Source organism: Polyodon spathula, chromosome 14 (genome assembly GCF_017654505.1).
Source record: "Polyodon spathula isolate WHYD16114869_AA chromosome 14, ASM1765450v1, whole genome shotgun sequence".
Classification (NCBI taxonomy): Eukaryota; Metazoa; Chordata; class Actinopteri; order Acipenseriformes; family Polyodontidae; genus Polyodon; species Polyodon spathula.
This window is the reverse complement of record NC_054547.1, coordinates 10,341,222-10,365,176: the sequence shown is the minus strand read 5'-3', so window position 1 is coordinate 10,365,176 and position 23,955 is coordinate 10,341,222. Positions and strand designations below refer to the sequence as shown.

At 37.0% G+C, this 23,955-nt stretch overlaps 1 protein-coding gene across 2 annotated transcripts; it reads right to left on the bottom strand.

Annotated features, from left to right (window-relative positions):
- Positions 1–1,126: 1,126 nt before the first annotated feature.
- Positions 1,127–22,626, bottom strand: LOC121326740 (choline transporter-like protein 3). 2 transcript variants are annotated; one of them, XM_041270181.1, is made up of 16 exons: positions 22,399–22,626; positions 21,449–21,556; positions 20,830–20,972; positions 19,327–19,463; positions 15,724–15,817; positions 14,112–14,281; positions 13,858–13,947; positions 13,403–13,527; positions 12,954–13,140; positions 10,420–10,585; positions 6,249–6,405; positions 5,006–5,089; positions 2,516–2,653; positions 1,914–2,150; positions 1,503–1,589; positions 1,127–1,335 (listed from the first exon to the last, which is right to left on the bottom strand). In XM_041270181.1, exons 1-16 carry the CDS (start codon positions 22,420–22,422, stop codon positions 1,330–1,332), a joined length of 1,953 nt encoding a protein of 650 aa, XP_041126115.1. In that variant the 5' UTR covers positions 22,423–22,626; the 3' UTR covers positions 1,127–1,329. The 2 variants fall into 2 exon arrangements, with proteins under 2 accessions (XP_041126115.1, XP_041126114.1); XM_041270180.1 differs by lacking the exon at positions 1,127–1,335 and having other exon boundaries at positions 1,347–1,589.
- Between the last annotated feature and the right edge of the window lie 1,329 nt (positions 22,627–23,955).

The window sequence follows — 23,955 nt, the reverse complement described above, 5'->3', positions numbered from 1 at the left end:
CTTGCCGTCATCTTTACTCAGATTTTTACAACATTTCTCTAGTCATACAAAACTTAAAACAGTTGTTTTTATGAGTGACCATTTAAGTTTTACATTGTCAAAACATTTGCAATCCAAGTTTGCTTTAAAATGCAGATCAGCAGAAGCTTGTTGTTGGGGTATTAAAGAATTGACAATGCAATAGAAATGTTCTTGTTCATAACATTTCTTTTGCTATACTAATAGTCCCTAAATTCCTCCTGGATCTTCCCTCAAAATACATTGTGTTCAGCTGCTCACTTAGAGGTAGATATAAGTATCGGCAAATTGCATTGCGGCCAGGCAATTACTTTGCACTGCACCTCTTAGGAGCAATGAAAAGGTTTTCTGAGAAGGAGCTGAGAGTCCTTGCATCTGAGGTCACTCAGCATGAAACAAGTTGTTTGGAGAAGACTCAGCCAACATCATATGTGGGAAATGATATGTATTGGCCTGCCCTTTTCAGCGTAACATCGAAATATGCCTAGCACTCTCAAAAAGATGGATTGGGCTATCCCTCATTCCGACTGTGGCTTGAGGAACCAGAGGTTAAGTACTGCAGAGAACACATCACTTTCTCATGTGCAGGGATAGCGGTCCCCAGATTGATTCTCCTCCCTCAATTCAGCTATTAGGTGTAGGGTTACCTGTGGAGCAAGACGATAACACTTTAGCACCGCATTCTCTGGCATCTCAAACAAAGTGACCCTGGGATTGAATATGCAGGGTTTTCTTTGTCTTGCCCTTCTTCGTAGTCCTTCTCCTCAACAAGAGCCAAGTGTTGCCACATCATGAAGTGTAGCACAGCAGCCATCCTGAGGCCAATGCCAGTATCTGCAAGTGTGTGCTTTTATACAGCTCTTCTTGCTTCTACAATGGTTTACAATTTGTAAGAGGTGTAAAGTTTTTGGAGGGTCAGCAATTGCATAAGTGCAAGGGAAAAACATTACATGTTTGTGCCAGCTTAGTGTCCAGATCCTACCCAATTCCATACTCTTTTCTTCATTTCAATGCATTATAAATAATTTTAATGGATTAATGATGGCAAAGTGCAAATTTGATAATGGGTGCAGAACGCCAGGTGAACACCATTCTTTACATACGCTGCATTTTTATTGGGTTTTTGACCCACAAATCACTTTGCCCCTATCCTTACATCTACCCCTTAATGAACCAATCTCAGCCATACAAGATCTACCTGCTCTACAAACATACTATACAACACAGGAATAAACAGTTAAAGTAAAAATAAAAACATTCAAATAAGTTTTATTTACAATAAGAAAAAGAAACAGATGAAATTTGTGATTCTCAGACCTGTAGATAAAACAAATAAAAGCAATTTACTTTTCTATGAAGTATTTCAGTTGTATTGGTTTGGCTCGGTGAACAGATGTCATGATTGCAGTGTGCTGCATATATACACACCCTAGCCACTTTATTAGGATATGTAACTACTTGAATGTCTGGTTTTTCTAACCTACCATCGGGTGCATTTCTGTTCCAGCAGGGTTTCCACGTTTTGGATTTCTCACTTTTCCTGCTTCTTCACTGCTTTTGTTTATAAATTCCTGCAGAAAATAATAATACAGGCATCCTCTAAAACTGGTTATATCAGGAATGAAAAATATTTTGATGATAACAATGACATATACCCCCATAGCTGAAGAAGCATTGCAGTTTGTCAGCTAAACAAATAAAGCAGTAAATGAGTTTGTCTTTTGTGTTCGACAAATATAAAAACACAACTGTGTCTAGAAAAATTACAGTAGCTATAAATATACAGTATAACAGAAGGAATGCCCTACACACAGCATATTTACCACATATCTCTAATAGTAGGATTTGCAGTCATTGTCTTGAGAGTATTAAAAACATGTTTGGGTTTCCCTTACCATCAGAGCTTTATCCATGAAATAGGGTTTGTCAGCAGACCCATCATTGGTTTCCAGATCAATGGCATAACATAGAAAAAGCAAGTCCACCACCCTCTCAAACACTGAAAGGAAGCAGTGGGCAACGAAGTAAGAGAAAAACGCAACAAGCAGCAGAGGAACCACCCAGACCTGGAGTGCTCGCTGGTAGTTGAAAACCATCAGACCTCCAAAGCAGGTAAAACAAACAACAAAAACCTGTGAAAATAAAAAAAGTAATACATAATTCCACAAGATTTGTATTCTAAATTGATAGTAATATAAAACAAGTCATACACATAACACAAATCTAATAAAATAAAATGTTCCAAGTCAGTCACAATCAACCTTTAATTTAAACCATCCTTTACAGAACAGAACATCTTAATGCTAGCTAAAAGGTTTAAATGAAAATATAAAACATACAATATGGAATAAACAACAGGTTTTATGCTGGAACAGAAACGATAAATGTAACCATGGTATCTTGAGTGTTTAGAAAATCATCTCAGACAAAGTAGCATAATCAACTATTAAATTACTTTAAATACAATATCAAGATTATTGTCCAAAATATAACAAACCTTCCCAAGGAATAGCAGGAAATCTCCAAAACTGTTGATGGCTGCTATGTTTACTGAATTCTTTACTAGAATGAAGAACGCCTCTTTTGCTGATGTGCAGAAATCTGTTCCGTTGATGGCAGTAGCCGAGTACACATTCTGTGTGTTAATACAGAAACATAAATGAACTACATTTAATTCTTCAATTAGACCAGCTCCCAAAGGGTGAACCTTATTCACAGAACAGTGAAATCTTTAAAAAAAACAACAATAAAAAAGCTCACATTAAGAGAAGATAAATATGTGCAGGATATGTGATTTAAGTAACTAAGGACTAAAACAAAGGACTGATAAACTGGTAAAAGGTGCAAACATCACAGAATAGAAAGAAAAAAAAACACAGAGATCAATTTTGACTATACTGTTACACAACAAAAAACAAGTTTATAGTCTTGTAATTTAATATGGTTGACACTAAAACTCTGCCCTCATTCCTGTGCTGTGACCCACACAAACACACGAGCATCTGCAGGACTTACAGGCACATTGGAACAATTTTCACTGTTATACCATGTTTCAGATTAGAAGTACATTAGATATAAAACTGTCAGACTGTATGTAGTTCACACTGTATATATGTATCCTAAATTGCCTACTAGTGAATACAATGGGTTTGAAATTATGCCCATGGCAAGTTATTCCCAAATCTCTGTTAACATTTATGTGGTCAAGTTGATATTCTGAAAGCTAATCTTTTGGGCCCGCAAAACGTTTAGCAAATACAGGAAACAGGCCAAATCCTCATTTAGGGGAGGTCTGGTATGCACAAAGTTGGCCAGTGTATAGAAATACTGCCTGCAACAATTTGAGGGGAGGAACATTACTAGTATTTGCAGCTGTGCTACCCTGTGGAGCAACATCAAAGCACCTGAATATCTGTTTTGTTGATAAGAACAGGTACTTGTCGGAGGAATGCTGTGACCCTGACGTTTGGAGAGTGTAAACAGAGCCTGCTTTCTTTCTAATGGGATAGGAAACTAAAACTGTAAACTGTAAAATAATGAAGAAAGCAGAGGACAAGGTATCACATTTTATTCTTAAAAATTGAACCCAGCTGTGGGAAACTGCAGCTTTAAAATGGATTCATATTTATAAAACAGTTCACCTGTTTCAATACTCACCTTATGGGTCAATGGATATTAACTAAGTAAAGAGCTATTGTGATGGGCACTACCTGAAGTTGCAATTTTATGATATCAATAGACAGCTCACTGAGGAGTAATGGTTTCACCCAATCAGATTGACAAGGTCTGATAAAGCTCTGGCCAATCATATATTTGCATGCATCCTTCACTGTGCAGAACTAAAAATGGGACGTGAAAATGCCAAGCAAATGTACACATTTGAATTGTATAAAATCAGTCTCTTACTGCACACCTTCGCAAAATCAACCATGGTTTGGCTACAGAAAGCCTATAAATCGCATAACAATGATCAGAATATTTGCTCACAGGGTTTCCAGGCAGGTTCCCAAGAGGTTTCAATGAGCTTTCGTGACCCTTGAACCCCCTATGGTTTCCTCCTAATCCAATGACAAGTACAGCTTGTAGTTTTTGAGCTGTTAAGGTCAAAAATCCACTAGAAGGAGGAGAACGATTGCTCAGTCCCATTGCATCTTCAAAAGAAGCTGATTGGGAAGGAAAAAAAAAGAATAGGCTTCCTAAACAGAGAACTGCTTTCTTCAGTCGGAAAGGCTAAAGAATGCTCACAGGTCTTCAGATCTGCACAAAACTAATAAAAAAAGGACACATTTCTGCAGTTCTAGGCCTTAGGCACAGCAAAGGCACTGACCGAGTCTCCTATTAGACTCATGAGAAAGGCACCGTGGCACACATTCAAAACATGATTTTTTTTTTCCACAGTCTACTGGCTGGGAATAATCACCGCTTTGTGGAACAGCTGAATTAAAGTTTAAAAACGCAAGATTCAATTATACAGAGTCCAGAGAGAGTTGGTTACCCTGGTAACCGCTGATCTTCTTTTAAAGAAAGCCAAAAAACTAACCAGTGTTGCTGCTCAACACACGAAGCTAGGCTTATGGCTTCTTTGAAAAGCCTAACCTTAAGCCAGAAACCTCTACGATGACCACAATATTGTAGGGAACCGATTTCAGTTTGGGGAAAGATGTATCATTTCAAGCAAGACATCCAAGATTGAAGATTTTTGTTAAGCATTCAAATATATTCTCTTTTGAGCTTTCACTCCTGTTTTACATTAAGAAATTGAATATTAGCTCCACGGGCAGTGGCTGAAAAAGTTGAGGGAAGTATGGTTTATTTTATCAATAGAAACACACCAGGTGTCATTTTAAGCAAACATTGTAGAACTGGACAAAACTAAAAGGCAGTGTACTCTAGGAATAACCTCATTAAAGAAAATAGAAATTAATATATGTTCAAATCTAACGTATTACTAATAATTAGTAAAATGAAGATTATGAGTTGTATTTACCTGGTTTAAATAACGCAGACACTTTTCCAGACACCATAGGGAACAAGTACAGCTTCTGACCATGCATCTGGCACAGGCATTGTCCTAAAATTAAACAACACAGTTCACACACAAACCTTTCTTTAATAATCTGTTTAATTAAAGACCATTGGAAGACAGATAAACTATGTCAGCTTTGCTAATGATATTGATTATACTGTGCCCTTAACAATAGTACTATGCTGTACATACTGTGAACTATGCCAGCAAAGTAGTACCATTAACAGTATAGTGTGGGCAAGAACACAACAGTACTTATACAGGAGCTCAATACCTTTGTCAGAAATTGTAATGGAAAAACAAGATGCTACGAAATGTAGCCAGGAATAAAGGAAACGGACAACCATGACATTTCAAGAGCCTCAATCATACAAGGTCAACCCGGAAAATATACTGTAACAGGACTGCATCAGAAAAAAGTAAGACAGACAGATATATAACAGAAGATGATGCAATTATGTGACCCAGCAGTAGCATTGTGTTGCATAATTAATCTGACGCTCTTGTCCTTATCAGTGCAAGCTGTAAGGTGTATCAGGAATTATGCAACCGAGCTGTAAAACAAAGGACAAGGGTAATTTTTACAGAAGCACATGTGTGTTTAAGTTCCAAAATTAATATTGAGCTTCTATTAAATTATATGTAACAAGCAGGGAGCAGCAAGCACACATGCCAAGATTAATACAATACTACTTTTGTCATATTAGCTTTTAAAACAACATTTATACAGTCTAAATTATTTAAGTTCTTAGCCCTGAGATTAGACACTCCTTTTGTACAAAAACAAAATAAAATAATTTAAACAGTAGACAGTTGCTGTCGCCATCAGTTTCAAAACAAAAAAGTGTGTAATTAATTTAGTAACGTGGAACAAACCACTTTTAAAATTTTCTGTTTCATAGAAGTCTGTGCGTTACTTTGTGACTGCGGATTGAATTGCTGTGTCTGTAAGGAGAAATCAGTTGCACATGAAAAGTTTTACCCTTAATGCTGCTGTATAAATCTTTCATCAAATGCTAGGCCCTCAAGGCCTTCAGCTGGCAATGCAGGATAATTACTGCTGGGTTCATAATTCCTGCTATGGGAAAGTTGTACATAATGTGGCAATTTCCCCCCTTGTTATTCTCAGCCACTTCCGCTTTTAAATTAAGAAGAATAATAGCTGTGCAGTTGAAAACATTCTGTATCGCACCCTGTACCTTACCTTGCTTTGTAAAGTGCTGTGGATGTACGTGAGAACGACCCGTGGTATCCTCACTAAAGTGATAATAAGGGAGCCTTTTGCCACTGTGCCGAGGTGATAATTGGAGAGGTTAGATATTGAAGACAGGATTGGGTGGCTGGGTGGATTATTTTTGTCCCTAGACAAAAAACAAAACAACACTAAAATGCAACCCAATCACAACATTTTTTCTTTTTTAGATGCATGCCATGCCTTTGATTTATTTATTATTACAACGCTGAGAATACAGGCACGAGGACAAAGAAAGATCGCAATGACTTCCTCATCTTTACTCAACACTTATTTAACTGTATGTGTGCATCACACAATCCTGACAAGAAACACTGAAGATACAAATGTCGTCTTTCAATAAGTTACTGCAGTTTGAAAAATAAACTGATTCCAGTTTTCTGGTATAATCATGAAGCTTTACTTACTGGTCCCTGGATCAACCCTAGCATTTGCATCATTTATGAGAGGAAAGATGACATCAGTGCATGGTATTTATTAATGTAGGAAAGCTGGAAAAATGAATAAATGACCATAGCAAGCAAAAACATATTTTAATTGACATATTATGGTAGTGTTTATGCATTCACAATGAAATACTTTCTTGTATGAAAATGTAACATGTTATGGAAGTTCTTCCTAAAGAATTTTTATGTGACTGAATATTAGAGCCATTCCTTCTTTAAACTAGGATTTATACAAGTTTCCAAAGGAAAATATGTAATGAATACTGTAAAGGGATAGTAAAACTCCTTGAAAGGAAAAACATTTAAACTGACTTAACCCTTCTACATTTAGAAATGCCCTCATGCGTGTTCCCTTGAATCTGGAATAATAGTCTGTTTCTGATACTGACAAAGTTTATATTACTTCTATTTCATTTTATTTCCAGCGTTAAAAACAACAAATACAGTGGCTCTCAAGATCCAATTTGCACATGTTTAGCAGCACAAAGACACACCCCACTACTCCTCTTCTGAAAGGACAAGAGCATTTTGGGTTTCAAGGCCCCCCCCCCAAGAGCGTGAGAGAGAGAGAGACCAGCTGGAAACAATTTCAAGATCTGCTGAATAAACACTCTGGATTTAAAAGAAACATAATCCTTCATACAATCAAGAGGAACTGTCAAGGCATTTCCCTGTTCAACCCAACAATACAAGTATTTCTCTTACAGAAGGCCTATGGTCATGACCAATGAAAGCAGTTATACTGAATGTAGCTTACAGTTTTATAGACTCTAACTTTTCCTGACAGAAATTGTGGCACTTCTAATTCATTAACTATGAAGTCAATGTATACACTTTTAATGAAAGTAAGGAACATGTCACTTGATAATATTATGCAGCCAGCTTTGGTTTCAGGTCAAGGTCAACACCACTTACAAAGGGTTTATATCCCATTGTAAATATGAAGTCTGAATCTCAAATGGTTTCTGAAATACGAGGCATTGAAAGTGTGGCAGCAAATTTACTGTAAATAGCACATGGAAGTAGCCTTTCACCTTTTTTCAATGACCTGCAGTAAAAGACTAACTATTATTTGCAATATTCGCTAAACAAATAGAAACTTTAAAAGGCGTAAAATATAAAATCTAAAAGAAATAATTTAGTTACGGTAAATGATTGGTTATTTATTATGTTTAAAAAGACAGAAACCTTATAATTACTTTTGATAACCTAGATATGAAACTGCAATAAAAATGTCCAAGAGGGATTGCAAAGCACCTAATAAACATTGTTTCAGACATCTCTGTGCTACTGAGCAACTTCTCTTGAAAATGTCTGTCTTAATACAAGAGAACACTATAGTTATTGTCCAAGTAAAAGGAGGTTGCATTTTTTGTTTGTTTAAGAACTGTGGCTCTATGTTGCTTGCCAACAGGTTGCACTGTAAATCAACAGTTCATTACAGATGATAACGCTGAATGCAGTTTACTCAGATGAATGACCTTTTCATTTAGTTTCTAATCTACTTTTTCCCCTGGTAATAGAAAGGTGTAAATGATTGCTTCGGATAGGACATGGTGATTAGTTATGGTGATCTAGTGGTATCACAAACAGTTCAGTTCTTTGTAGGTGGGTGAAGCAAGGTGATATTGTTGCAAATATGATGTAGTGCTGATATTATAGGGAGAAAAAAAAAAAATCAGTAAAATGTGACGAACAGAATTTGAAATATGCACTGTTTAACTTTCATCAATGCTCAGGCTAAAACATTTATTTCTCCCTTTTTCAGTGATAAGATGAACCTAATTAAGTGAGGCTTCTACTTAAATAAATCTGATACAGGGATGTTATTAAATGGATCACAGCAATGTCCAAAGATAACAGAAGAGTCCATGTTTATTAAAAAAGGTCTATGTAAAATCTGGATTTGATTACCTTAATCCGTACTTAAGCAAGCCTTCAGGGGGAATTTAAAGCACTTCTCTTCAGTTTAAAGGCAATGTTTTAGATTCAGCAGATATGAGATCAGTGTTTTACTTCAAAATCTAAAGACCCAGAGCTTGTGCTCCTGGAAAGTACCCTGCTCAAGCATGCAAGGGATTTGTTTATACACATCATCTTTCTTTTTATTTGTCTACTACCCAATCACATTTTGTTGGTTTATGGAAACTGTTGGAATAGCTCTGCATCGGAGTACCAAGATTATGCAAATCAAAAGCATAAGAGTCTTTTCAGTTTAATTCTGGATATTAAATAACAAGCAGTATCCTGCTGTACTCATTGAAACCACGATGGTATTCGGACCTTACACCATTTAGATCAATTCAAAACACACTATGTTTTGGTAGAAACATCGACAGCAACAAGCAAAGTGTCTTTCATGACAACAGTGGTTGCCCAGACAACTGCCTAACCCAGCTGGGCAGCTCATTACTAATTATTAACAGAGCTCTGCTCTTGTTAAAAGGTTTACTTGTTATGGTTTGCATTTTTGATTTGCTTTTGTATGCTTGATACAGTTTTGTGTTTGTTTAAAAGCTAATAAATAACTGATCAAAATAATTGTGTATTACATAATGAGCCATCTCTGGGTCAGTTAGACATTCATCGTGAATAATTATTAACACCAGTACTCAACACAGCCATGGAAAATAGCCTGCATGGGTGAAATTATTCTGAATCAAAAGAAACTGAAACTAAAATTTTATGTAGGAGGGAAATCCCCTCACCACCACCAAATCAGGAATAATTGGACAATTTTTGATATTTTGTAAATAGGGTCCCTAGGTGAATACCTATCTAGCATAAAGAATGTTTTCCAATGTCATGAAACTTTACTTTAACCTGATGATTCTAACTAGACCACGTGGAACAGTTAGCCCTACAATCCAGGCAGATGAACCCCTCTCGGCTTAAGTAATTCCAACTCTCTTGTGATATAGGAAGCTGTTTGGAGCTGCTGTAATGTACACGTGCAGCATTTTGAAATGCACATTAGCCAGCTGAAACAGCTTGGATTTCTTTAGGGTTTTCAGCTGTGCTGAACCAAAAACGGTGCCCTGTGTTGGTCATTTTTTAAGGTATTTTAATTAGATATTTTGTCATTGTTACGACATTCAAATACAACCAGTGTTGAGCACTGCTGGACTACAGACTTGTACTGCTAGCTACTGTATCACTTGTTAATTAAATTACATTTTACATTCAATGACTTACCTGATGGAGAAGCTAAAATTTACTGTAAAGAGGATAAACTATTTCCCAATCTCTTTTTTTTTTTTGTAGACACGACTAGACTGACAGGTGCATTGAAGGCGAAATAAAACATGATTTTACATGGGGAAGGGTTTTGTCAAGAAAAGATCCATATGTTTAAAAACAATTTTGCATTTATAACAATCTGCCACTAATTAAAAGGACACAATTTGCACTGCCCTATATACCTATGTTTTTAAAAAATATTAAAAAAGAAATGGGGATTTGGTTACTTAATTGAGAATTTGACCATTAAAATGATGCACCTTTTCACCCCTGACCCACTGGTTATCCAAGGTAGTCTAGATTTCACATTATAAAAAGCCCTGCTGTGAGCTTCTTTTTTTGTGACAAAAGCCCATGCTAATAGAGCATGCTGTAAAAAATTGTACTCAAAGCACTAACCCACATGAAAGAAAAGATAAAAGAACTTCAGTCCTCACCTGTTGAAGTAACAGGAAACCACTGCTCCAGCTATGATCATCTGCTGGCAGGCAAGGATGAACTCACTGGTCCAGATCAGTCCAAATAAATGGTACCACCACATGTACCGGATAGCAGAGAGAGGCTTGTACTCCACGTGGCCACCATTAGTGGCATAGGCAGTGCCTGGGGATAGAACAAATTAAATACAAGTTCACCATCTCTAAAGGCTGGGCTCTCCACAGCTCCTAAGGTTTTTATGATATAATAAGAAAGTTTACAAATCTTGCTCGTTTGGTTGTTAGTAGCTTATTGATCCCAGAATCTCATCAAGCAGTTCTTGAAGGATCCCAGGGTGTCAGCTTCAACAACATTACAGGGGAAAGTTGGTTCCTGACTCCCATGATTCTCTGTGTAAAAAAGTGCCTACTATTTTCTGTTCTGAATGACCCTTTATCTAATCTCTATTTGTGACCCCTGGTCCTTGCTTTTTTTTTTTTTGCAGGTCAAAAAAGTCCCCTGGGTCGACATTGTTAATACCCTTTAGAATTTTCAATGCCTGAACCAGATCGCCGCGTAATCTTCTTTGTTCAAGACTGAATAGATTCAATTATTTTAGCCTGCCTGCATATGACCTTTTAACCCTGGAATAATTCTGGTCGCCCTTCTTTGCACTCTTTCTAGAACAGCAATATCCTTTTTGTACCGAGGTGACCAGAACTGAAAACAATATTCTTGCTAATGCATTGAAAGGTTTTAACATTACTTCCCTTGATTTACATTCAACACTTTTCACTATATATCTGAGCATTTTGTTGTCCTTTTTTATACTTTCCCCACATTTTTTTTTTATCATTTTCTCCCAATTTGGAATAGCCAATTATTTTTAGGCTCAGCTCACCGCTACCACCCCTGCGCTGACTCGGGAGGGGTGAAGACAAACACACACTGTCCTGCGAAGCGTGTGTCATCAGCTGGCCGCTTCTTTTTCATATTGCTGGTCCACCATGCAGCCACCTCAAAGCTACAGCGTCGGAGGACAACGCAGCTCTGGGCATTCAGGACAGACCACAGGGGGCGTTGGTGCGCGGTGAGCCGAGGACACCCTGGCCGACCAACCCCCCCCCCCCCCCCCCCCCCCCCTGCAGTGGAATAGCCTGGACTCGAACCGGCGACATCCAGGCTATAGGTCGCACCCTGCACTCCACGTGAGAAGCGTCTTTATCAGATGCGTCGCCCGTGCAGTACCTTACACTTTATTATATTAAATGTCATTTGCCATGTGTTTGCCCAGTTCTGTGTCTTTTTGTGTCATCTGCAAATTTAAGAAGTTTGCACACTATACCAGACTCTAAGTCTTTAATGTAGATTAGGAAGTGCAGAGGACCTAATACTGCTCACTGTGGTACTCCACTGGTTACCTCGCTCCATTTTAAGGTTTCTCCTCTAATCAGTACTTTTTCTTTTTTCTGCATGTTAACCACTTCCTAATCCATGTGCATGCATTTCTTTGAATTCCGACTGCGTTGAGTTTGAGAGTTAATCTTTTATGCAGGACTTTGTCAAAAGCTTTCTGGAAATCTAAATAAACCATGTCATACGCTTTGTAATTATCCATTGTCAATGTTGCACCCTCAAAAAAACCCCAAAAAAACAAGCAGCCTAGTTATTCCAGAATACTGTTATCATATAGGTTAATTTCCATTTTGGATCTTACTATAGTTTCCCTAATGATTCAAACATTACTAAAACTGACAGTAACATCTTTCAGTTAGAGTCTCATAAAGATACTGGTTGTTGACACATACTGCACTTATAATAGCATAATGTAAAAATAACCGGAGCATATGCAACGCCTAATGGATGATATGCGGTACTACAACTTTTCATCTTTGAATCCCTAGCTGCAAAAAACAAAGAAAGCCTAAATGTTACCAGAAGTTTTATATGCTGTTCCATTACTTAAATATTTACTACCAGTTGAAACTGGAGACGTCAGTATTGAAATTGGAAAAGTAATGTAGAATAAATACACTGAGATTCTGGATTCTCATACTGTACAGTTAACATCCACTCTCTTCTTTGAATTAGTGGTACAGGACAGTCCAGGAGTGGAGATCTTCAATATAACGTAATACACTGTTTATTACATAAAATATGTCATCTTGTGCACTTTGAGCAAGAGGACAACAAAGAGAAGACAAGTTCCCACAATAAACAGACACCTTAAACACAATGTTTTAACTTTGGAACAATTATTAAGCATAGTAGCTTGTGCCATTCCATACCATACAACACACCCTGTTGGACCTGTGGTTCAGTGACTGCCCAGATAGAAAACCAATTCATACACTGAAGCACTAAGTACCAATAAGTCAGTTTAACTTTGCTAGATGGAACCCATCTGGCTTCTCTGTCATCTGTTCAATTTAAAGCTTTGGTTTAAAGTTGAGGTTTTTTGGGGGGTTTATTTTACATTTGTTTGGATACAGTGACATGTGACCCATAACTTTTCTAGTGGTTTGTTCCTCCCCAGCTGTACATATGAACAGACCTGCAGTGCCCAGACTGAGCAGCACAGCCACCCAGTAGGTCCAAAAGAAGATAAGGATAATGAAGGTCCAGACTGGCTGCAGCAGCAGTAGCGGGACAGTGCTGACTGTTTCATTGGCCACTCGGAACAGCTCAGTGATCAGCTTCAGTCTTCTCCACATTACCAAGATTAAAACAAAGATGATTATCTGAAAACAGGAAAGTACTATTTAAATTTTTAAAATAAAAAAATAAACATTTTAACACAATTAGCATAAGAAAAACCAGTAGTTACTTTCATGATCAAGGTCACAGTCATTTTCACAGTCTAGTTGTTGGTCATATGTTGTTGTGACATGTCAGAGTGTGCTTTTGGAGGAGTTTAAACTTTGTCATGAATGTAATCATACGATTTTTTTTTTTCTTTAGGGTACAAAATTGAAAATACCGTATATAAAAAGGGGTTCTTACTGATATAGTTGTAGTGCCGACAGCAAAGGCCAGTAAAAACTTGCTGTTCTCTTTTTCTGATTCCAGTTCAATGCTGGGATCCGTCACATGGTCATAATAAAGCCACCATAGAACACTGGACACAACTAAATAGGAAGAAAACAAGACGTTCTTTATGATCTTTAGGCAAGGGTAAATCACATTACCATTTATAGCAAAAAATGTTATTATTGCTATACTAGCTGTGCAGATTGTATGAGCTACTGCAGCATCTATTCTCCAGCGTTACTTAATCTGAAACATTACAAACACGTTGACTCACTTTTAGAAGGATATATTGTTTTATAATGCTCACCACACTTGACTTAATTTGTTCAAAAAAGCAATGTTTTGATTTGTTTAAAAAAGCAATGTATTGAAAAGAACACATATTTCAATGCAGACACTTAGACTGTAAAAGTTACTGTAATACTTACACAACAGACCAAACGTATCCAGAGCTATTAAAATGTGAACCAGTATTGTTGCAATAAATCTAAAGATGGCCACCATTATGAAAGAGAACACTGTGGGGGAAAAAAAAATTAAAAAAAAACTTCATTTCAGAGTTTCAGACACATTTTTAGCTGCAACAAAAATTACCGACTTTCAAAAAGTCATTTGACAATATCCTGTCACCAAAAGATCCAAGTCTTCCTAATGCCCTGCTTAGGGTCTATGGTAACCTTACCTACTGCAAGCACACAAAGTCCTATGATACTGTCTTTGCTTGTCATGATTCCAGCTATAATCCGATGAAAAAGGTCCATTTCATTGACAGCATTGATCAGAACTGGCACAAAGTGTGAGTAGCACTCTGGTGTTTGAGGTATACACCGTCTGAAGAGTGGGAATGATTCGCTGCAATAAATAAATAAATAAATATAATTTAACACATCACGTTCCTCACTGTGGTAGTTTAATTACTATTGAAAATGTTTATGCCAGTCCAAATCTGAGATTTCCCTAAATGGTCATCGATTTCAATTTAGTGCCTGCTACTTTGACTGTTTCCTAATCTTGTTATGCAACCAAATTCCATTCTGTTAATATAATTTTACTTTTTGCTGTTAGTTTTTTTGGGAAGCTTTTGTAGATATTCACTTACTGTGCCAGATATGTCCCACTACAGACTTGCATACTGAATACTTAATAGTGTGTTAACTCAATTATTAGCAGAAACTTTGATGTTCCACCCACCAAATTAAATCAACAAGAAACATTGTGAGACTTATACATCCTTAATATTAGATATCATACAGTATACAATATCCAGACACTGCTCTCCCATTGGTTTCTATAGGGGACAGCTGTGCTGTTTTGCTGATTAACTGCACCTGTACTAAAACCCCAGCTTACTGATTAAATACTTCGAGGACACACAAGCCCTGCTCTTAAAAAGTGAACTACTTCATTGGCTACAATGATTATTTCAGACAGAGGTAAATAAATAAATTTCATTTATTGTTTTAGTATATATATTACTTGTTTTAGTATAATTGTAATGACATTTATGTGGTATGTGCCTCAGCACTAATGAAACTCCCCTGTTCAAATAATGATCTCAACCTCCAGTCTAGGTTTTTTTCTACAGAGAACATTATTTAAAAATGGTGAAAAATACAGTGCAGATTCATGATCCAGATTACTTTGTGTCACCATCTACGCCAATGTCTCTGTGTTTTACTACTATTATTATAATAATTATTAATACAGTAGTATTGCTGGCTTTCTGTTGCCAGGCCCTAGGTGACTCGCCTGAGGTCGAGTAGCTGAGTCAGCAATGGAAAGTTGTCAAGTTCTGCTCCTGCTAGCAGACCAATCAGCCAGTAAGACAGGGAAAACAAGCCAACAGATCCAGATGCAAAACAAAACGATTTAATGGTTCAAATATCAGACACACAGACAAAGGACTGGCAACAACTCTTGGACTTTGTAAAATAAAAAAGAGGAAGAAGGGAGGCAGGCAAGACCTTAGACAATGAAATCAGAGACATTTTTAATATGAGCAAAATGTTCCAAAACACATCAATAATGAAATCCTCATCAATAAAATGGGGAAGAAGTTAAAATGGTACTGAAGCTCATGAGAAGGAAGTGCAGCCAACTGTAGACATGGGCTGTCATTATGATGGTGTTAATGATTTTAAGATGCTGAAAATATCAAAAACAGGTCTCATTTATTGTGTCGATATTACATTAAACATTATATTTTTTATGAATAACAGTCTAGTCTGCAGTTCTGAAATACAGTAACTCATGGGAAGGATTTTATGGTTTAAAATAAATGAAGCAGTCCCTACCTTGGAGGCACAGGCAGCATGGGGCAGAGTTCTGCTGCATTGGCATTTAGAGTATACTCTGAACTGTTTAAACTGTACACACAAAGATAGGACCCTATAAACACAAATCACATTACAGAACATGGTGGGTCAGTGTTTTAAACATGCAATTTAGATGGGAGCAACATCAAAATCCTGGATTAGGCATTCTCAAATTTGCGTGCTGACCACTTCCTTTTATTAAAGAAATTCTCCACTGCTCTGCATACAAAAGTGAGTGGCACTGGACTCCCAAACCTTACTGCAGTACTGGAATCTGTACATTATACACATTATTTAAATGTTTTATTTGTGCTGCACAGATTGACATCACACAATTACAGCAGAAGGATTGATTTAGCAATTTTAATAAAAAATGTCCCACACTTTAACATATCTCAGTCCAGACATGTCTATTAGAGAAGCAACATATATTTATTTATTTATTTACTTTACAAGTGGTTTAGCTGGGATTTGAACTGGAGACCTCCTTGTTCTAAGGCTGTTTCTTTAACCACTGGACCACACAGCCTCCTATTATTCTATATCTGGAATAATAGATGGGCCTCTTCAGTGAGTTACAGGAAAATAATTCCATCCAGGGTGTCTGTGACGTCATAAATTACGAGACCGAAGGTCGAGTCATTTATAAACTGTCACAGAAACACGGGATTGAATTGTTTTCCTGTAACTCACTGAAGAGGCCCATCTATTATTTTTTTACAACCTTGTGATGCTTGTATTAAAGAAGATGAGGTTCAGCAGTATAGCTGTTTTTTTTGTTTTTGTTTTTTTTAAACATATTGTTTCAGTGATGTACAGACGTTCTATGCCGTTACTCATTAGTGCTTCAGCTTTATTTGGATGATTGCCTTTATCTTGTCTTAATTTCCTGTTCCTCTCCAGTTTCTGTGATATGAATGTACCAGCTTTACATCATTTTTCTGAATGTATTCTCATTTTGTTGATCACTAAAGAACATTTCTTTACTGTGGTTGTTGTCGAGAGATTGAAAACGAGACATTTTGTGTTTGAATTGAAAGTGATGGTCTTGATGTCTTACCCAGTGGAATTCATCATATATAATATATATATATATATGATACTAAAGGAGATCTCTAGAATATTTTAAAAACTTTTTTTGACGTCCCTACTGTGGAAACTTACCTTTCTACCTTTGAATCGGGAGATGGAAATATAATACAGTGTATGTATGTATAATATATATATATATATATATATATATATATATATATATATATATATATATATATATATATATATATATATATATATATATATATATATACACACACACATAAAATAAGAAGCATTTTGGGGTTTGATGAAAGGGTGCCTACATTTTGCAAAGAACAGAATTTACAGGGAAGTTACACTTTGACATGACAAAAATATAACATTAAAATAAATAATATCAAGGAATATGTACAAAGTGTTTAATCTTTGATTAATTTGAAATGAGAACAAACTCCTGTTCAATTTACAAAACTAGAGCCAGATAACTAAGCAATAGAATCCAATGCCTCTTAAGCATTTAATGCCTCTATTTTCCCCGTAAGCTGATTCAATTCTGTCATAAAGAAAACCACAAAAGTGTAATACTGTTTAATGGTTACTTATTACATCAAAACACACTTTTTAATTATGAATAGGGTTCAGTTCAAATCCAATACATATACAGTGGCTTGCGAAAGTATTGACCTCCCTTTGGCATTTTTCCTATTTTGTTGCATTACAACCTGGAATTAAAATTGATTTTTATTTGGATTTCATGTAATGGACATACATAAAATAGTCCAAATTGGTGAAGTGAAATGAAAAAAATAACTTGTTTAAAAAAATTCTAAAAAATAAATAACAGAAAAGTGGTGCGGCATATGTATTCACCCCCTTTGCTATTAAGCCTCTAAATAAGATCTGGTGCAACCAATTACCTTCAGAAGTCACATAATTAGTTAAATAAAATCCACCTGTGTGCAATCTAAGTGTCACATGATCTGTCACATGATCTCAGTATATATACACCTGTTCTGAAAGGCCCCAGAGTCTGCAACACCACTAAGCAAGGGGCACCACCAAGCAAGCGGCACCAGGAAGACCAAGGAGATCTCCAAACAGGTCAGGGACAAAGTCGTGGAGAAGGACAGATCAGGGTTGGGTTATAAAAAAAATATCAGAAACTTTGAACATCCCACGTAGCACCATTAAAGCAATTATTAAAAAATGGAAAGAATATGGCACCACAACAAACCTGGCAAGAGAGGGCCGCTCACCAAAACTCACGGACCAGGCAAGGAGGGCATTAATCAGAGAGGCAATAAAGAGACCAAAGATAACCCTGAAGGAGCTGCAAAGCTCCACAGTGGAGATTGGAGTATCTGTCCACAGGACCACTTTAAGCCGTACACCCCACAGAGCTGGGCTTTACAGAAGAGTGGCCAGAAAAAAGCAATTGCTTAAAGAAAAAAATAAGCAAACACGTTTGGCGTTCGCCAAAAGGCATGTGGGAGACTCCCCAAACATATGGAAGAAGGTACTCTAGTCAGATGAGACTAAAATTGAGCTTTTTGGCCATCAAGAAAAACGCTATGTGTGGCACAAACCCAACACCTCTCATCACCCCGAGAACACCATCCCCACAGTGAAGCATGGTGGTGGCAGCATCATGCTGTGGGGATGTTTTTCATCGGCAGGGACTGGGAAAATGGTCAGAATTGAAGGAATGGATGGATGGCGCTAAATACAGGGAAATTCTTGAGGGAAACCTGTTTCAGTCTTCCAGAGATTTGAGACTGGGACGGAGGTTCACCTTCCAGCAGGACAATGACCCTAAGCATACTGCTAAAGCAACACTCGAGTGGTTTAAGGGGAAACATTTAAAAGTCTTGGAATGGCCTAGTCAAAGCCCAGACCTCAATCCAATTGAGAATCTGTGGTATGACTTAAAGATTGCTGTACACCAGCGGAACCCATCCCACTTGAAGGAGCTGGAGCAGTTTTGCCTTGAAGAATGGGCAAAAATCCCAGTGGCTAGAGGTGCCAAGCTTATAGATACATACCCCAAGAGACTTGCAGCTGTAATTGCTGCAAAAGGTAGCTCTACAAAGTATTGACATTTCGGGGGGGTGAATACTTATGCACGCTCAAGTTTTCTGTTTTTTTGTCTTATTTCTTGTTTGTTTCACAATAAAAAATATTTTGCATCTTCAAAGTGGTAGGCATGTTGTGTAAATCAAATGATACAAACCCCCCCAAAAAATCAATTTTAATTCCAGGTTGTAAGGCAACAAAATAAGAAAAATGCCAAGGGGAGTCAATACCTTCGCAAGCCACTGTACTAGATCTTAAACAACCAATATTACACTATGCCATCTTGTGTATCAACACTGACTAAACTCATTAATGCAAGTGTCAGCAAATAAATGCTTGCCATAGTGACTATGGCAGCTATTCATTGGTTGACTCTTACCATTATTAGTTCAGTCAGTTCTGATATACAGGACGGAATATAACAATGACAGTGGACTTTAGTAAGGTTAGCAGTCTTTTCAAGAAGGTACGTACCGTTTCTTTCAGCAAAACGTTGGACTTCCTTCGTATTGTTAAGTTGCTCCCGTGGGCAGCTCGAGACACACAAAGCGATTGAATTTATTTTCATATTTCGAATTTCGAGGTTGCAAGAATTAAGAAAAAACACCTCCCTGTTTGGAATAAAACACAGAATCATGTTCATCCTACAATACACAGCACAAGCCACAGCTGTTTGTAAAATGTGTCCCCTCTGAATTTTTAGAAAGCTAATTCTCACCACAATAATGTGGTACTTTTTAAAGTGGTCAAACTGCAGTCTCTCAGTAGTAGGCTATAGCACTGGGTATGTGAACAGTGCAGCTTGTGTCAATAATTTGAAGCTTATTAATTATTCAAAGGTTAATGCTTCAGGAAGTAGGGTAAGAAGCAGATGTTGTTTACTGGACAGCGGCACTCTCCTGACCCCTGTAAGGGATACTGGGAAATGCACACAGATCCGTTTTTTAAAAGAGCCCTTTATCCAGAACAGTTCTTAATCCTGCGTGAGCAACATAATTCTAGCATTTGGGTTAGAATAAGGCGATATGTGTTAACCTCTACTTGTAATTGTGAAGCTCAGCGGCAGACTTTATATATCTGTGGAAAACTGTAAAATGTCTTTATCTATGACTGTAGATCAAGCAATCATTTAAAAAAAAAAAAACAGCTCTGAGATGGAGTACCTAGTAAACCTCAGATACTTTTGTTCCACTTAACATGTCTTTTAGGTGTATTCCAGCTTCAAACTATCATTGAGAGCTTGCATGGTCTGCATCAAAAAAGTTACAGCTTTAACCCTCACAACTCATTGCACATGTTTACACTAAAATAAAAAAAAAAACAACTTTTAATACCCCTACTTGCTGTATAAATAAACGTTGCAATGCCAAGCTATGTTTTAAACATTCCAAAAAATACAGTACTTATGTTTTAAACAAAATCTGTATTTGTGAATGCACTCTTCAGATACTAATTTAGTGTAGTATACATATTCTTTTTATTATAATACCAGTTCAAGGATGGACCATGTATATTAATTTACATGATCTCCTGCAAAATACTGCTGTATATGCACGCTCTTTACATATCCTTAAAAGCAAACAAGAACGTCAGAGGACAAAAATATAATGCTGCATGCAGTACTTCTAAATTAGGCATACATAACTTTCAAATTCATTGAACACTTTTACATGGCTATCTACCTGGAACCAAAGAACTACAATAAAATGTCATCTAACTGCTAAGTACCATCATCACTACACCAAGTTTCGTACAGATTGACAGCTTGCATTATTAGAGTGGTTTTAAAAGACCAGGGTGCAGTATTGGAATCCTGATACCGTGAGACACATTGCGGGGAATGGAAACCAAACCATTCTAGAGGCAACACGGTTAGCCATTATGGATACAGAGCATGTGAGCTGGTGGTGTTGCCGTTCTCGTCTATGTCAGCTAGGCACTGCCGTTGCTTCAAGCTTTTTAATTGAATGTACTTACTTCCGATCAGTCATGTCCTGTCCTGAAAGAGGTGCTCCTTTGATAGGAGAGTTTCTCCGTCCGCAGACATTCCCATAGCTGTCATAGCCGAACAGCAGCCTCTCGGTAGCTCCGGCCGTTACCGCATAACCAGTTATAAACATCTGCCGGGACAGAACGTGAGTTCACTACAGTTTTTTATTATTTGGGTTATTCTAAATACAATAAATCACAGTTGTATCCCTGCTATGAACCTCAATGATTTTTAAAGAGAAAAGCTAACAACTAAGATCTAAAAAGAGAGTCCTATTTCAGGCAACACCGGCAACTACTCGGAAAACGAATATAAGCTAGTGCTGAGTTCTTTCGTGAACCCACATTACCATCACCAACTCTGACATAATATATGTAATGTTTTACCATAGTTTGTTTTTGTCACAATGTAGTCAATGTAACTCTGCAAATCAGTTTTGTGTTTCAAAAATGTGTATCTCATCTTATTTCTAAAGGTAGAGGTAAAATATAAGTGTGCATTATATGTTGGGTAGTCCCCTAAATGGCATGTGGGACATAAAAACCCATTTCCCAAAATATGTATTATACCATTGGTTACAGAGGGTTATTAAAAAATTATACTCACCATTCCTGCCCAGAAAATGAAGAACATAATTAGCCATGTTGTGTCAGTACATCTTCTGTAAATAAGTGGCCTCCATAGCCTGCCGTTAGGGATTTTTTCCTCTGACACCTAAATTAAAACAGTAAGTATTGAGTGCATCATTCACTTATATATATATAATATATATGAAGATATATATATATTATATTATATATATATATACGATTGATGACGGGTTTAGTAATATATATATATATTATATATTATATAATATTATGGGGGGGTTAACATAGTGCATCACAATGTGTGGTTAATACTTTCAATTATTCTCACAGCATATTACGATATAATGCAGTCCCTCAAATTAATTACACATTGGGCCCTTACTGGTGACCATTAATGTAAGTATATAATATATATATATATATATATAATATATATAATATATATATATATAAGTATATATATATATATATATTCTCTTTCTCGAGCGAGTCCAGCCGAACCAAAACATCCTTATTGACGTGCAGAATACTGATTTCAATTGTAGTTTTTTTTTTCAAAATGTGTTTGCGACGTACGGTAGTTCAGCTTCGAACTGAAATTTGCTGCAAATCATGTACTACGCGACAAGAAAAAAAAAAAAAAAAAGAAAAAATAAATAAAAAAAACACCCTTCACACAGAACGCAGTAAATTGCTGGCAGGGGAAACTGATTTCCATGGGAGATCAAAATTCTTCGTAACACCTGCACGTTGGAATAATGCTATCTTTAACACTTTTTTTGTATTTGATGGCTGAGTAATAGTACTGAATTTTTATTTCTGTTTCACCAATAGAACAGCAAAAAACTGCAAACCCCAGTTTACACCCAGAAATAAAACGTAAACATGTTGCAATTACAGACTTTAAGCGCTCGAACGAAGTTAAACTGGGTTCGGTCATCTATTCTAAGATGTTGAATTCCTTACCTGGTATTTACCACAACACGCCATTGCGCAGAGACAACAAGTTAGGGTTTAATTCCGAGAAAGAGTTGCAAAGTACAGTTAAAAAAAAAAAAAAAAAAAAAGCAAGACTTTAAACCACAAAGCCGCGGGTAAAAGAAGCATGAGCTTACAAAGTTAGCAAATATTTTAAAAAATGGGAGTAAACAGTAACTGCATGTGAAGCTGCAGAGGAAGTGTAGTGTCAAAGTTTAAACAGCGGGGGGAAGTAAAGGTTCATCACGTAGCGTAAAGGAATATCCCCGAAGTGTCCTCAGGGCATCAGGTGATTCGAGGGCATTTGCCATTTACTCCCACCGTTAACTTCAAGAGCTCGGAAACTACGAAATCAAGCTGTCCCTCACCCAACCCCAGCCCTAAAACCTAACCTCAAGCCCAATACCTAACACTAAAGCTAACCGTTAAGAATCTTCTGATGCCCTCAGGACAATTTTATTGTAAGGGGCATTCCTGTGTGCTGCAATACATCACACAGGCGAGAATGAAAATATCTGGCAGCAAGGGAACTGTTCTTGTAATCGCTCATTAACATTGGTTTGAAGATTCACACACAAGTTGCAACAGGTGTCAGGATTCCAAAGGACCACAGTGGCTGCCTGGACATAGTTTTTTGTTTCTGTCTTAAGTGCTCTGAATGAAGCTTTTCTTTTTTTTTATCTTTCTTAAAGGTGTAGGTTTTCTACAGAAACTGATGTGCACATTTGACAACTCATAAAACTCAAAATGAATGTGGCACACTTTTCATCTCCTGCTGATTAAGGAATCAGACAATATACATACTAGATTGTTTTCACTTGCCTTCTAGAAGAGAGGTGGGTAGCTTTTTTTTTTTTTTTTTTTTTGCTAGATCTGCATACCAACTACAGAGTATATAAACAAACTTTCTCATTTTCTACTGCAAAACTGTACATTTTCAAATTCAGATTGGGTGGGTGTGGATTTTTGTAGACCAGGTGTTAATTGTATCTTTTTTATTATTACATTTTATTATCATCATTGGGTATCTTTTCTTAATTTGTGACCACTGCTTTAAACTTATTACATCCTTTTAAATGTGCTAGTTTGGGTTTCTTATAGCACTTCATAATGTAAACTTACACCTATCACTGCCAAGTATTGTAATTGTGCAGAATTGCTCCTTAATGACTTATGTGACTGAAATGAATGAGAACCAAATATAATGTCACCTTGCATGCAATAACAAAGGGCCTAGTAATGTACAAGAAAAGCATTATATATTTATTTCTTAACCAGGCCTCTACAGTGCTGAAGGTGCAGGTGTGGCATCAGAATACAGCAGCATCTGAGCCCTTATCATAAATCAAAAGTGAAGTTAAGCGAAGTTGGGCCTCTTCTCTTCAATATCTGCATGCTTCCCTTGGGTCACCTCATCCGCCAACACAACCTTCTCAACCTGCTGAACCACTATGTCCCGGCCGGCAAGCTGAGGTTCTCCTACTCTGGCCTGCTTGTTATCCCCAAGCAAAAGCGCACCACACTTGGATGACGCTCATTTAGTTT